Raw genomic sequence first — 16,063 nt, forward strand, 5'->3', positions numbered from 1 at the left:
CATTTGCACAATACTGGTACAGTCATGGGATTAAGGCGTTTCTAGAACACAAAACATCTTGGGACTAAAATAGGAATGCTCCTGTTTAAAAAAATATCCAGCTGTGAAGGGAAATTTTTCTGTAGACTTTCTTGTAGACTTTAGTCTACTTCTGTAGACTAAACTTGTATGTTTAAGTGTCCTAGATAATATCCAGACACCAAATACAGCTGTCTCCTTATAAATTCATAGAAAACCTGTGAGCATCTACACAGCTCATGAAGATGTTTCATAGTTGAAAAACCTGATCTTACATTGATCAATCGGTTCCATACAGTTGGAAGAAATCAACCTATTTAAAACAGCTCACACAATGAATTTGGTGCACACTCTCAATTCTGGCAAAGCAAACCAATACCAAATAGCTACACCTTAATTTCTTGCCCTGTGTTCATTCATAACCTGCCGGCAGCAAAAGCCGTTCTGACAACACTCAATTTCAGCTATAAATTATCTGTTTCTTTATATTTCTTTTCCAAATATCCACTGAGAGTATCTGCCTAACAAAAGCTTTAATAATAAAGATGGGCATGAATTTTGCGAGGGTTGAAGGGCCGCTGCATTCAGCCTGGTTCAGCGCCGCATCAGTGTTGATTTCTCAGACCTCCTCGTTCATCGTTTGAACCTGACAAGAGCCTCTGTTACTGAATTTTTTTTTAATGCACATCTAACTTTTCTGTCTATTGGCTCTGTGCTTCCCGCTTAGTTTTCTTCCCGTCTGCTTTCTTGGAATGGGATGTACTGTTACTGTTACTGTCCTTTCTGGTTACACAGTACCGTGTGAGCAGCGGGGACACCTGCCCGGTGCGGCTGCCACTCGGTGGCACCCAGAACGAGCCCGGCCAGGGCGGCCTCCTCACGCTTTGCGGGAGCGCAGCTGGCAGAGCTTTGGTGGCAACCAAACTTAGCCAGAACCCTGGTGGAGAGAAACACCAGTGGTGAGTCTGGATAGCGGGAGATTCCGGGGGGAATGGAATCCGGGTCGGCTCCGCGGCCGGGAGGAGACCCACGGTCCTTTCCTGGCGCCGCTGCCGGGCAGGAGAGTGAAGCTGGGCCGGCGCCCAGCGCGGGTTTCGGGCTGTCGCCGGCCAGTATGCGGCCGGCGCTGCCGGGGACACAGCGCTGCTGCCCGGTGCCGCTCAGGGCTCGGCTCGGCTCCGCTCGGCGCCGGCGAGCCCCGGGCTGGCGCGTTTGCGCGGCGGGCGCTGTCCCGCCGCCGGCCGGCAGGGGCGCTGCTGCGGCGGGGCGGGGAAGCGGAGCGGCGGCGCTGCCATTCCCGCTGCGCGGCCGCCTCCTCCCCTCCGCCTCTTCCTGGCCGCGGCCGGAGGAGCTGTGCTGGCAGCGGGGAGGCGGCGGCGGCCAGCTCCCGGCCCGCCATGGCGATCCGCAAGAAGAGCAACAAGAACCCGCCGGTGCTGAGCCACGAGTTCATCGTGCAGAACCATGCGGACATCGTGTCCTGCATGGCCATGATCTTCCTGCTGGGGCTCATGTTCGAGGTGAGGCGGCACCGACGCCCCCGCCGGGGGTCCTGTTCCCGCTTCCTCCCGCTCCGCCGGAGGCTCTCTGCTGGAGGGGAGGGAGGGCGCGGCAGCAGGGAGGCCGTGCGGGCTGCAGGGGAGGCTGTGCGGGCTGCAGGGGAGGCTGTGCGGGCTGCAGGGGAGGCCGTGCGGGCTGCAGGGGAAGCTGTGCGGGCTGCAGGGGAGCCCTGCGGCCGCCCCCGGCGCACCTGCCCGCGGCCCCCGCCCGACCCGCCGTAGCGGAGACGGCAGCCGGACCCGCCCGCCGCACCGCCCGGGAGCCACCGCGGGCGCCCTCCCCGCGGCGCATCCCCGCTTCCCCGGCGGGAACGCCCTTCTCCCGGGCTCGGCGCGCACGGGCGCAGCCGTGGCTGCCGCCGGGACGCGGGTCCCGCTTCCCCGCGCCGCGGGCGGGAGGCCGAGCGGGGCCGGAGCGCTGCCCTTCGCGGCCGCGGGGCTCCTGCGGGCGGCGGGGTTACGTGGCAGCCGGGGAGAGGGGGAGGAGTGCGCGGCTCGGCGGGGAGGGGGCGGGGGGCGAGGCCGGGCCGCCGCGGCCGATCCCCGCTCTTTGTGTGCGCGGCCCCGCCGGGCCCCGCCGGCACTACGGCTCCCGGCGGGCGGCGCGGCGGGAAGGGAAGGAGAGGAGAGGAGTGGAGAGGAAAGGAAAGCAAAGCAAAGCAAAGCAGCGGTGACGTGTCCTTACGGCCGCGCTCGGGTCCCCCTGCCCGCGCCCCCGCCCGCCGAGCATCCCGGGGCTGCCGGCGGCTCCGGGCGCCCTGCGCCTGGGATGGGCTGGGATGGGCTGGATGGGCTGGATGGGCTGGGATGGGCTGGATGGGCTGGATGGGCGCCCCGCCGCCTCCTCCAGCCTCCGAACGCCCGGGGTTCGGCACAGCCGAGCTCTCCCTGCTGCAGGCCCTCTGCTCGCTGGGCCCCCATGTTGAATGCAGATGCTCCCAGTGCCTTTTTGGCGCTGGAATTACCTACGTGACCGCCAAAATGTTATCCCTGATCTAAGATCATTGATCAGCGAATTAAGACACTGTTGACCAAATGTTTCAGATATTTTACGCATTTGTTCAGACATTTATTTTAGACATTTGTTAAGGGTTGTGGACCTTTTCCTTATAGGGATGGTTTTCAGGATGGTTTCATCCAGGTGTTGGTACAGCTCAGCTCTGAAGGCCAGTGGAGTTAGGATAGATAGATAGATAGATAGATAGATAGATAGATAGATAGATAGATAGATAGATAGATAGATAAAAAGGCAGACCAGCTATGCTGTTGTGTCTGGGTTTGCTATCAAAAATCATGAAGACAGCTATTATATGGTGATTCTCATGGGGAATGAAGTTAAAGAGGTAAACCTAAACTGTTCTTTTTGTGCCTACATTAGGCTTACTGTATTAACAGTATTACTGGTAGGGTTAGAGGCTTTTGGGGATTGAATGTCCTGAATTATTTTGTTTTGAGGTTTTTTAACACACTGTATTTTCTAACCCAGTGTAAGAAGGCCATGTGTCACTGTTGGTACAGATGTAGTATGTTGCAGTTTTTTAAATGCTTTGGTACAGGTGCTGGAAATCACTTGCTGTGTTAATGTCAGTATGGTAAGGTGTTTATACTTGCACAATTCCAGTATTGAGAGTAGCTGACAGAGCCTTCAGAGGGCAGTTCAAAACTGAATTCTGTTTCGAATTGTCCTCTGAGGACTCCCTTGATGAATAGGGAGCCCAAGGCAACTTCACTAATTTGAGCAAACTAGTTGGATTCCCTGAAGTTACATGGACTGAACAGTCTGCCACGTATTCAGGATTTCATAGAAAATCAAGGGTTTGTTGACAAAGCACTGGTTTTAAAAATCTCACTTCCTGTGAATAATTAATGCTAGTAGTAACCTAGTCATTATCTTCAGACACTCAGCATATCCTTCCAGGATTCCTAAAGGAGCTTGGGTTTTTTGTCAGCCTTATTAATTACCATATAGATGTTGGGTTTGTACAGCAATGAGAAACCATCTGATCATGAATATGGTAAAGCACAGTTATTTTTCCCTCTCATTCAGGACATGTTGATTCATGCTAAGATTCAACAAAGATGTGTTATAGTAAAGAACAAGTTTCTGCTTATTGACAAATAAGAACTTGTAATCCATCTTATATATTGGGGGGGGGGGGGGGGTTATATCCCCACCCCACCCCTCCCCCCCAAAGAAAACCATTAGGACAACATCTTCTCTTCAAATTATTTTTATTCATTCTGGTTTTTCTTACAGCTCAGCTCATCATAGAGGGGTAGTACCACTACTGCTAAATTTAATTTTATTTGTTTTATGCTTCTTGCCAAAGGATCCCCAGGGTCAAAAGAATGCTAATTGTACTGAGTTGGTATCCCACTGGCCTGAAATTGTTTTCTGTTGTTTATGCCTCTTTTCCTTCCCTGTCCAATTTTTCAGATCACCCACAGATTTCTGAATATGATAACTGAGTTTCAAATTTTGTCTAATTAAAAAAAATTAATAAAGTTTATTCTCAGCCGATGCTGAATGCATCATGGTCTAGGGACTCCATGATATTGTACATTCTGTTAATGTAATACTACAGAATTGTGGCATGTGTTTTCATTTTACTGTTGTAGGAAAGGCTGTTTGTAAGTAACAATTTCAAGGATCTTTCATTTGGCAAGTTGAGTGTTCTGTAAACAAACCTATAGAGATCACACCATGTGTGCTGCCCTTGGAAAGTCAGGTGCAGTGGCGAGATAATAGGAGTTGGTCAGTTTTTGGGGAGGAGACAAACGTGCTGGGCAAGGGTGCCAAAGCTATGGGCAAATGTTCTCAGTTTAATGTAGTTTATTTCCATGAGAATTTACAGCACTTTTGGTGTTTTGTCTTTCAGATCACAGCAAAAGCAGCAGTCATTTTTGTTACACTTCAGTACAATGTCACCATTCCTGCCACAGGTTTGTATCTTGCAGGAGGTTAGTTAGAAGTGTATCAGACATCATTACGTGCCATGCTTCCTAGACTTGACAGGAAGGGAACTTGCCAATTTCAATAGATAATGAGCTGCTTCCAAGAATTTCACTTTATTAAAACATTGTTTTGCTAATTAAGTTAAAGATAATGTTTCTGTTCTGCTGGGTTTGTCATTTGTGCTGAAACACCATCTGAATGGTAGATAAGTTCCCATGAATTCTTACTCTGTTTTTGCAGGTGATAATCTTTAGAGTCAAAGTGGGGTGATAGTTTAACATATTTTTATGTCCACTTTCAGTATATTTGGGTAAGCTTCCTAAGTGCAGTTAAGATTTTAGTTTTATAGTATCTTTCCAGAGTCAAGTTGAGTTTGTGATGTGATGGAGAAGACAGCTATAAACAGTCTAGTGACCTAGTTCATGGTGGCAGTTTAATTTGACTTTTATTTGTTCAGCTGACTACAAACTCCTTTTGTCTGAAAGGTTTCACTCTGAGAAATAAACTTATTAACCATTAAACTGTATTGGTGCCTAACAGTTAATTCTGTTTGTCTTTTAGAAGAACAATCTGCAGAAACAATCTCTCTCTATTACTATGGCATCAAAGACTTGGCTACAATTTTCTTTTACATGCTTGTAGCAATAATCATACATGCTATAATTCAGGAGTATGTACTGGATGTAAGTACAAAATATTAATTCCTTTCATCAAGATAATTGTTGGGTTTTAATTAGACTTTAAGACTATTAACTTGAAAGTAAACTTCTGCATTACAATTTTTAACTGTAAAAACGTGCATTAAAACTTGCAGATACTCTAATGCAGTTACTAAATAAATGTGAAGTACTGCAGCATATAAATAACAGTGGACTTTCATTTCAGAAAATCAACAGGAAAATGCACTTTTCAAAAACAAAGCATAGCAAGTTCAATGAGTCTGGGCAACTTAGTGCATTCTACCTTTTCTCCTGTGTTTGGGGAACGAGTATTCTTGTCTCTGTAAGTATGCTTTGTCTTCCATTTGTATTATGAGATTTCAAAAATTTCACTTATGTTGATGATAAATATGTTTTTGGCTTATTTTTCTGGTTTTAGCTGATTTTAATTTTAAAGTGGGGACAAGTTTAAGGGTTCTATGTGAGTTGTATTCATAACTGAGTATAAAGTCAGTAGTGTTATTGTTGCTCAGCCTTGAGTTGATTTCCTGTCAAACTGAATAAGATAAAACCATTTAACTTTATTACGGTATTTAATTCTCTTTAGGTTTTTTGATGTTGGTTTATTAAAATAAAATAAATGTTTAGAAAACACCACACACAGCATTCTGGAGTTTAGGGAATGGGGTATATGACAGATTGCTGTAACCTCAGGTCTGTGTGCTTTTAGGTGACAAACTCTTTGCTAGTGGCTGCATGTATATGAGCTTAGCTCTTAGAAAGGGAAGACTGTGCCTTTTTTGTTTTTGTTTTAACATGATAACTCCTGGAAAACCTTTCCTTCTCTAAGTTAGGTTCAAAGTTTGTTAGCAGTTTACAAGAGAAGACTTGTGGCTGTAGTAATTCTGGAATTATCTCCATCTCATGAGGACATTCTGTCTTGAATAATCACTCAATTTGTTTGGTTGCTTTTTATGTTCCTAAGCCAGTGCACTGTCTTAGGAACTGTCTTTTGTTTTGGGGATTTGTTTTCTGGGTTGGTTTGGTTTTGTTTATTTGTGATTTCTCAGGGATTTTTAAAAAAGAAAGTTTATAGATCTGCAGCTTTTACTTGTGTATGTAGATGTATTTTTGCTTACATATGTGCCCAGTCATTATTTCTGACTAGAAAGTAACATCTTAGAGCATTTATTGGGTTTTTTTTTGTTTGTTCTTTTCTTTTTTTAGGAAAACTATATATCAGATCCGACCTCTCTGTGGAGGGACTATCCGCACACTCTGATTCCGTAAGGCTCTTCCTTAGGATTGCTGGGGGAGAGGAGGGAGTGCTTTCAGCCTAGGGGTGTCATGGACAATCTGTGTAGAATAAGCAGTTTGTACAACTATATTAGTTACTAATGTATTTTTGGATGTATTTATGTGGGCTCGATTCTTTAACAACTTGTAGCTTTTTTATATGTAAGCTATTACTTAAAGAATTACATTTTCACAAGCTTTGTCTTAATGATTTTGTTATTAAAAATATTAGTTTAGTCTTGGCTGGCACAAAGGATCTGTAGTATTTCTTTCTTTAAGAGACAATGGTAAAATGAGTTCACTAGAAGATATTGAAATGTTTTAAGTAATTCATAATAAATAATACTCTTCAATTCTTGCTGTATTGTACAGGTTTCAAATGAAGTTTTTCTACATCTTACAGTTGGCATACTGGTTTCATGCTTTTCCAGAACTGTACTTTCAGAAAACTAAAAAAGTAAGTTTAAAATGTAAATGGGAGGAGCTCCAGAGAAAGGTGGCTTCTTTTCTTTTCAGTTAAATCATAATTGCAGTAAAATTGCTAAATATCTGCTATATAAATAAATATTACTACTGTTTCTCATCCACTGAAAGAATTTTCCCTAGAGCAAGTGATTGTGAGATTTTCTTTTCAATTTTTTTTTTGTTTTGTTTTGGTGTTTTTGTTTCTCAGAATTGATAGACTGAATAGGCTCATTGAAATCACAGTTCCTTCATGAATCGCAATAGAGGTGTGGAATATAAACTGTGAATAATTCTATACACCAAAGGAGTATGAAAGTCTGGGATTTGGTTTAAATAGCAGTTAAATGGGTGGATGAAAATGGGGCATGAGCTGGCAATGTACCTTTGCACCCCAAAAAGCCAGGTGTCACCTGGGCTGCACAACAAGCAGTGACCAGCTGGTGGAGAAAAAGGATTCTGCCCCTCTGCTCTGCTTGGTGTGACTGCCCCTGGAGTGCTGCATCCAGCTCTGGGGTCCCCAGCACAAGAAAGGTGTGGATCTGTTTGAGTGGGTCCAGAGGAGAGCTGTGAAGGTGAACAGGGGGCTGGAGCACCCCATCTGAAGGCAGGCTGAGAGATGGGGTTGTTCAGCCTGGAGAAGGCTCACAGTGAGGGAGCTTATTGTAGCCTCTCACTGTTTGGAAGGGGCTAATAAGAAAGATGAAGAGAAACTTTTTATTGGGGTCTGTAGTGACAAGGAACAATGATTTTGAAAGAGGATGGGTTTAGAGCAGATGTGAAGAAATTCTTTATGATGATGACAGTGAGACTCTGAACACAATGCCCAGAGAATTTGCTTTCATTTCAAGTGTTCAAGGTCAGGCTGGATAGGGCTTTGAGCACCCTGGTCAAGCTATTGATGTCCCTGCCCATGGAATAGAGGTTGGAGCAGGTGATCTACAAAGGTGTCTTTGAGCCCAAGCCATTCTGTGACTGTTGTTGCTCTGTGACTAGGCTGCACCTCTGTTGCCAGTTCTGCTTTATTCAAGAAAATGAAACATAATTGTTTCATAACCACAGGTCTTTGTGCAGGAGCCTAGAAGAGGCTTAGTAAAATAGTAACGAGATGCACTGTTTTATTCTGCTCAGATGCAGTATGAATACTGTTTTGCAGATGCACTGCAGCTGATGTTCCCCTGTTGTGCTGGTGATACCTTTCAAATTTGACTTCACAGCCAAGTGTGGAGATTTTTCTTAAATTAACTTAAGGAAAGCTGTAGCCTAAGTGCTGTATGTTGAATACTAGTGTTTTACTTGGTAACTGCTTGAAATTGTGCCCTCTGACTTTTGCATTAAGTTTCAAGAGTGATAGTTAATTCATTTTAGCAAGTTCATAGTTGATATTTCTTTAACCACAGCTTAATCTCTGCCATCTTGGCTCCCTTGCCTTATTCCTTCTCCTGAATGAACTGGCTGCTTTTACTCAGTTACTCTAGTTACTTGTCCTGCTGAGATAAACAGGAAAAGAACTTCTTGACACTGGTTCCTGTATAGTCATGGATACCTTGTGCATTATTCCACAAGGCCCACACTCTCTGACAGTTTGTCTAAGCAGGCAGCATGGGCTGTTTAAATGTTATTTCAGTACTAAAGTTAAAGTGTTGGAGGCTGGTCCTGGTTGTGCCTGGAGAAACTGACCATTTGTACTTACTGTGTCTTTATCTGATTTTTTTTTTCTTTCATTTTCTTTTAGATAATTTAGAGTAGGTCTTTCTCCACTTGTTTTCTTGCTCTTTGTGTATTATGAGTGGGATGTTTGATATTGTCACAATTGTTTGATTCTATGGGTTTGTTGGATTTGATACTGAGTGTTGAATAACATAGTATAGCTCTTGTAAGATTAAAATATATACAAGATAAAGCTAAAGATCCTTGCTTGAAGTTTAGAGAATCTTTCTAAAAAGAAGGAGTTTCTTAAGCACAATTGAATATACTCTGCTGCCACTCCAAAGGAGGTTTTTATTGTGATCTGGCATACTTCAGTGGTTCTTCTGTTCACAGATGACACAATCTGCTTTCCATGTGCTGTGTGTCTTTCTCTTTATTATTTCTTCTCCGTGAAGTGTTTGGTTTCATAGGGCTGGCTAAAGCCTGACTTAAAGTGGGACTGTGTGCTTTAGCATGACTGGTTAATAATAGTATTCTCTGCATCTGCCAGATACAGCATGCCACAATTTTGGATGGCCTTGAATTTTTAAAATTGATCTCAACACTTGAAAAACCTTTCATTTTGATTTGTAGACTGTCATTTTATTCTGTAGCAATCTGACAATTTGATGGGCAGCAAACATGTGGATCAGTGGGATCTGATGATACAGTAATACATACAAAATAAATATTGCAATATAAATTCACAGTGGTCATTACAAATAAAAGTGGATCCTTTTAAAAAGTGTCTTTCTATGTTTGATGCCTTTTCTCACAGTAGATATGTAAGATACTGAATATTACTGGTAAGTGAGCAATAAGTTGTGTGTGGAATTAGATGATCCAGGCTGAGTAACTCAGTGCCAGACCAGGCCACTTTAAGGCAGCTGATACACCAAGAAGAATTTCCAAGACTAGGGAATAGTTTGTAATAACAGATAACATAGTACAATACTGTATAAAATTGTTTATAACACATGGCCACTTTTTTCTTCCAAATAGGAAGATATCTTTCGCCAGATTGTGTACATTGGACTTTACCTCTTCCATATTGCTGGAGCCTATCTTCTGAAGTAAGTCAATTGTAAACTTTTGCTGGTTCCAGTCTCTGCCTTAAGTATCTAACAAAATGTCTGAATGTTTGTTTTATTTGTTTTGATAGTCTGACCCATCTTGGACTTGTTCTTCTGGTATTGCATTACTTCGTTGAATTCCTTTTCCACATATCCCGTCTTTTCTACTTCAGTGATGAAAAATACCAGAAAGGGTAAATAGTCTTTATCTTTAAAATCCATGTAATTTCTGTCTTAGAGCCTTTTGCATTTAACTAACCAGAAACCAAAATTGCAAGGATGTTCAGTGTTTCTTAAGCAACCACAGTTCTCCAGACTAGTGTTAGTACTTATATTTCTAAACCATCAGTATACTTTTTACCTTGTTTTAGCCCATTCAAGTAAATATTAGTAGCAGTATTAAATGTTTAAAATATCTCAATCTATACTAACGTGGGATTTTTTTTACGTTTTGTAGAGAAAGGAACAGGATAGGTTGCTAATACAGCCAGCTCTGTAAGAACTAAAAATGTGCTTTTGGTCTTGATAGCACTGGAAAGCATTTTCCATTGAGTTGAAATCAATTTTCATAACATAATACAAGATGCATTTTAGATAGGTGCAAAATCATGTATTTAGATAAGTCTTACATTTCAAATAAATTTGCATGGTAGAGGGTAAGCATTTGCATTGTTTGTGCATTCATTTTGAATGGAAAGTTTATTTGGTGTTTGTGGTGGTTTTTTTTCTAGATTTTCACTGTGGGCAGTTCTTTTTGTTTTGGGAAGGCTTCTCACCTTGATTCTCTCAGTCCTCACTTTTGGCTTTGGATTGGCAAGAGCAGAAGATCAGCAGCTGAATTTCAGTACTGGGAACTTTAACATCCTGGCTGTTAGGTATAGTAAACCTGGAACAGTTCTTAAGCATGTTCTGCAAACCCGTATTAAATACACAGTGTAAATGCTATGGTACTAATGCCAGTAATTCTGAATGACTGAGTGTTTTCATGCAACCAATGGGATCAATAGGAATAGCTTATGTAAGATTGAATTTAGTCTACAGCTGAGAAATCTGTAACTGGTCACTCTTTTATTTGTTTAAAAAAAACAAGCAAACAGAAAAACAAAACAAAACAAACAAAAAAAACCCAAAAAAAACCAAAAACACCAAACCGCAAACAAACCAACAGAATTAAAAGGAATATCCAGTTACAGACACTACTTTCAAATGTTTTAAAGTTAGTAAATAGAATTCTAGATATGACTGCTGTGAGTTTATCTTAGAGGTCAAGGTCTTGTGTCCAGAGCAACTTTGGTCTTGGTTAAACATTACTGCCCCTTTCTCTGTCTTTATTATGGCTTCTATTGCTGCTGGGTGATCCAACTGCCTGACCTTCTTAGGAATGCAGAAAAAGAGCTATTGAAACTTTAACCCTGTCAGCATTACCTTGCAAAATTGATACTCTGAGCTGCAAGACACTCTTAAGCCATTTTCAGCTGTTACTACCTGAGAGTAATTCTGAGAAAGACAGCAGGAAAGAAACCTAGTACTTGCTAGTTTTGATGGGCAAACATTTCTCCATCACTCTATATCTTGTTTTGATAATCTGTGCTTAAGCCCAGTGTTGCCCTATGCAAGCAAACTCCTGGCTTAGAAAAGGGATGTTAATAAGAGGAGGGGATGGAAGTTGCCAAAAAACGTGAGACAAACTTCCTTATAAAACCTTGCTTATTATTTGTTTCTAGAATCAGTGTGCTGGCCTCCATCTGCATGACTCAAGCATTTATGATGTGGAAGTTCATTAATTTCCAGCTTCGGAGGTGGAGAGAGCATTCTTCTTCTCAGCCTCAGTCAGTGAAAAAGAAGTTTGTATCAGCTAAAGGAAAGAACTCCAGAAAAGAAAGAGGTTTGTAGTTTCAGTTTTTCTGTTGTCTTGACTTCTCAAAACCAACTTTAGGTTGCAAAAGAAGCATTTTGTGTTTAACTTGTGAGTCAGATGACTCAGCTACAGAAGCAGTACTGGTGAATATTACCATGGGGAGAATAGATTTTTAAGAAAAACCACTATATATTGTTGGGTTTTCTAACTGCCCAAATTAAGGAATTTGGCTAATGCAGCATGATTTTTTTTTATTCTTTTTAATTTCATCACTTGAACAAAATGTGTCATACTTATGTTTTGTTCTCTTATATAAAGGAAACAAAATTTGTAAAATTTTCTTGCGGTAGATTTCCAGCTTGTTTTTCATTGCTACAAAATTCTGAGGGTTTAGATCCACCCAGTAAAAAGTTTTGTGTTGGACTGTTTTTACAAAAAACAGAAACTGGTAGTTCTTTAAGGAAAGGTAATAACACCTTATTGCTCTAAACCTGTGTTGAAGCATTTGGAAATGAACTGAAGAGTCCAGATTTGACTTTTAATTATGGCAAAGCCCTTTTATGAAAACGATATGAAACATGAACAAATGCTCTTTCCTCCAAGAAAAGATTATGTGCACTTAAAAAAAAAAATCCCTGTACTTCAGTATATCTGTTGCACCAACAGTTGAACTTCTGTATGTTTAATTACTAGCTTGAATAACTTCTGCACCCTTTTGAAATGACAGAAGTTGTTTCAAAAGCTTTCTTCAGAATGATCCTTTGCTCCCAGTCATGTATTACCAACCTGTTCCACTTCTTGATCTATTGAAAGTAATGTGTGTCAAGACCATTTGCACTGAGAACTGAGATTTGTGGTGGGGGATCAATAATTTTTTTATTTCTCCCAAGTTTCTATTTTTATTAAAATCATGTTGGTTGAGGGTTCTGCTGGACTCCCTTTAGAATGATTTGTAATTATCACAACTTGGCTTTTGTGTTGTGCTGGGGGTCTTTTTGTCATCTGAAAATTCAGTTGGAATTTTTTTTAATAATTGAGTGAAGGTAGTTTCCTATGTAAATGACCTGTTTAATCAGAGCTTCATGTTCATGGTCTTCTCACTATGCTTTTGGTTTTTTTTTTATTTAAGTCTTTTATGTCAAATAATTTTAAAATAAGTACCTTGATGGTGATTTAATCAGAGAGTCAGAAATGTAATAACTTTCAAAAATCTCTTAATCTATTTCATTCATGTAGTTTAGTGAATCTGCTGGGTTTCACCCAACTTAAGTGGAGACTTGCAAGTGGTAAACAAATAGTGAAAAAGTCAGTTAATTGGAGTTGTGGTTTAATTCATAAAATAATTGAACTATGCCTGTCTTGAGCACTGAAGAATTTTATTCCTTATTTTAAATGAAAATAAAAGAACTCAGTTCATTCAAATTCTTGTGTTTTGAATACTCCTGTTATGTTGTCTGTTCAGAACACTTGCATAGGGTGCAGCAAAGCAGTGTTTTTGAGTAATACATGGAATTGAACTGCTTAAAGCACTCTTTTTTTTTTTTTTTTTTTTTTTTTTTTTTTTTTTTTTTTTTTTTTTTTTTTTTTTTTTTTTTTTTTTTGTGGTTGAATGTTTTTTGGGAGCCCAGGAACAATAAGATGTACTACTTTTAGTCTATGCCAAAAGCAAGAAATGACAGAAAAATCCTGCTGGGGATGTAGGTGGGGTATCCAGCCACATGCTGATTCCAGTTCTTTGTTTTACCTAAACTGTTTAAGAAAGTGTAATTTCAGTTAGTTGACTTGAGTTTAATTAACTGTTTGTAATTTTCTTTATTTAAAAATAATCTAGTTTTCATCCAAAGATCACCTTATGCAGGCTTAAAGTGGTGGTGTCATTTACAGCCAGATATGTGATCAAACACACTTGACTCTTTGGGCCTGTGTCTGGTCTCTTGCTCATGTGTGGCTCTCCCTGTTGCCTTTTTTTGTTGCTTGTATGCATGAATGGGAGCATTTTGGTATTGTGGGTGAAAAAGGGAGGCCAACACTTGTGTTTGTAGATTGGCCACACTCTAGTGACCTTCAGCACATCTGCAGATGGAAAAAATAAGTTTAACCAGTCCATTGTATAAATATATATATAATTTTTTAAAAGCACTCCAGACACCAGCAGCTGTTGCTTGAAGTCAGAATGATATGAGTCAGGGCAGAGATGTTAGGCTGCAAGAATTGTAGCTGTCTATGCACTGTGCTCTTTAGATCTGTTTTATAAATATGGTTACTGTCAGGCAACATCTGTTTCCTTGGTTGTGGTGAAACTGAATAAAGGGGATACTTTAAATTCCCAATAGTATCACGTTGCTCCACTTTACTAGTTGTATGCACAGAATGTGCATTGTTGGTTTAGGGGCAACTTTTGCTTGCAAATCATCACTGTGGTACTTGAACAGATTAAACCTCTTGAGATCTTCTGGGCCTGAAGTGGGATAGAAGTCAAGAGCTGCAGCTGGTAACACATCCTTGCTTTGTGTTCTTAGATAGGTGCCTGATCTTGAACTCTTTCCACCTGCACATACCCATTGCAAATCTGAACTAGTGTTTTACTTCTGTCTGTCTTGGCTATGTAAATATCTTCATCATAACGTAAATTAATTCTATATCTTAAAGTATGTGCTTTAAAAATTGTGAGTGCATCTGTGTATAAAGGATTTCCTCTGTGTATCAGTGTTGTAAAGGTAATTAAAGGAGTGTAATTTTGGCAAGAATTATGAGGTAGGTGGGATAAATAATTAAGACCTGTAGCAGAGAACTGAGTATATACTGTGTCTCCAAAATTTCACAGAGCCATGTCATCGTATCTTCAAGTTGTGCTTTACTTTCTCACAGAATATCTTCTAAAATACCATAACTGGTCTTGATTTTCAGTCTAGATTTATATAATGCACACATCTCAGTGTCTGTCCACATCAGGAAACTGGAATTTATTGTAGTAAACTTTAAATATTGCATGTTGTAAAAACTTCATTTTACTGTTGCTCTCTGAATGATAATTAAGCGGTTTAACAAAGAAGATACATCAGAAAAGAAATCAAAGGCTGTTTGTGTAGGACCCACAAAAATGTAATAGAATATAAAGAGACTCACTGTATTTGAAAAGTGTTTTCTTCTTTTTTTCTAGAAAATGGAATAAATGGAACAGTGACCTCAAACGGAGCAGACTCGCCTCGCAGCAGGAAGGATAAATCCTCGTAAAACTGGGTTTTATTAAGTTAATTGACTAATGTCCCCAAAGATTCTGCTTTTTACATGGATGGCCCTTCAGCACTAGAGATATTATGGATTAAAGAAAATACAATTCATGTTTTTTGATTATTGCTGTTGTTTTGAGAAACTTTTTTTAAAAAACCATTTTGACTAAGGGAAAAGGTTTATCTCTCTTCAAATACTTGGGGGGAGGATTCAACAATTTTTAAAAAACATTGATGCTTTTTTAAATACTTACTGTGATGAAATAACTTACTTAATGAGGATCACTGTTGCAGTGTATTAATTCCTTCCAGTTTTTGTAATCTTGGTGATATTGTTCTACCAACTTCACTTTTTCCAAGTTCCTCAAGAAGTATTGCAAAATTGAAGTAAAAACATAGTATACATTTTCAGATACTCTGGGTTTTCAGTTAATTACCTTGACTCAAATTTACATCTCAATTTGGGATTCCAAGACCACACCAATAGACCTTTTTATTTGGTAGTTACTAGCTGCACAATGTCTGCTCTAAGAATTGCCCCATATCATTAAAACAAAACTGAACTAATTGGAAACGTTGCAGAGTCTTATTGTTTGTTGGTTAGAAATTTCTTACAAGAACACAACACCTTTTTGAGATATAGCTGTTAGCACCTGAAAATTAGAAGGGAGCATGTATGGCCATAGAAAGGGTTGATTTGAGTAGCACTGTCCACCTCTGTCTGTGGTTTTGAAGTGTACTTACCTTGGAGAATTAGTGTGTGTTGGACCTTCTCTGAAGCTTGTCTGCCTGATTTTACGGGTGGAGGTTATTACAATGTGTTGTGTTTGTTTTGGGAGGCAACTAATGCCCCATGAAGTGGGAATTAGATAAATGGATCAAGTGATGAGAAACATTCCTTTATTCTAGCTGCTTTGCTTTGTTTCACCTCTCTTAGGAAATAGTTTGATTTCTCCTATATATATTTTTATGAAAAAATATTTAAAAGCTACAGCTTCTTAAAACTGATTTATTGTGACCTCTGCTACAACTGAAAAAGTCTAAATTTAAGAATTTTTTCATTATCTTTTTGTTCAATATGAAACTTTGTCCAGTTAGTTTTCCAGTTTAATATGCAGATAATGTTTCCTCTGTACACTTTTGTAATGGGTATAGTTAATTTGTTTCACTTGAGAATGAGTGAGACAGTTATTGCAGTCTTAAGAAGAAGTTGCTGAATTAGTCTATCAAGTTAACCCAAGTATTGAACTGCTTATTGATTAA

General features: G+C 40.3%; 1 protein-coding gene across 1 annotated transcript; it reads left to right on the forward strand.

Moving 5' to 3' along the window:
* Nucleotides 1-1,279: 1,279 nt before the first annotated feature.
* TRAM1 (translocation associated membrane protein 1) lies at nt 1,280-15,367 on the forward strand. The gene is made up of 11 exons (XM_056485999.1): nt 1,280-1,538; nt 4,457-4,520; nt 5,095-5,216; nt 5,419-5,535; nt 6,420-6,478; nt 6,861-6,945; nt 9,642-9,712; nt 9,802-9,906; nt 10,444-10,587; nt 11,437-11,597; nt 14,731-15,367. The coding sequence occupies exons 1-11, from the start codon at nt 1,416-1,418 to the stop codon at nt 14,802-14,804; spliced, it is 1,125 nt and encodes a 374-aa protein (XP_056341974.1). The 5' UTR covers nt 1,280-1,415; the 3' UTR covers nt 14,805-15,367.
* Nucleotides 15,368-16,063: the final 696 nt, after the last annotated feature.

Source organism: Oenanthe melanoleuca, chromosome 2 (assembly GCF_029582105.1).
Source record: "Oenanthe melanoleuca isolate GR-GAL-2019-014 chromosome 2, OMel1.0, whole genome shotgun sequence".
NCBI classification, from domain to species: Eukaryota; Metazoa; Chordata; class Aves; order Passeriformes; family Muscicapidae; genus Oenanthe; species Oenanthe melanoleuca.

What these genes read in the sequence shown, in the direction of transcription:
- TRAM1 (XM_056485999.1), top strand. Translation starts at nt 1,416, where the DNA reads ATGGCGATCCGCAAGAAGAGCAACAAGAACCCGCCGGTGCTGAGCCAC. An exon ending in TGTCACCATTCCTGCCACAG is followed by an intron (nt 4,521 to 5,094) that starts GTTTGTATCTTG and finishes TTTGTCTTTTAG; the next exon opens with AAGAACAATCTGCAGAAACA. An exon ending in GCTGGAGCCTATCTTCTGAA is followed by an intron (nt 9,713 to 9,801) that starts GTAAGTCAATTG and finishes TTGTTTTGATAG; the next exon opens with TCTGACCCATCTTGGACTTG.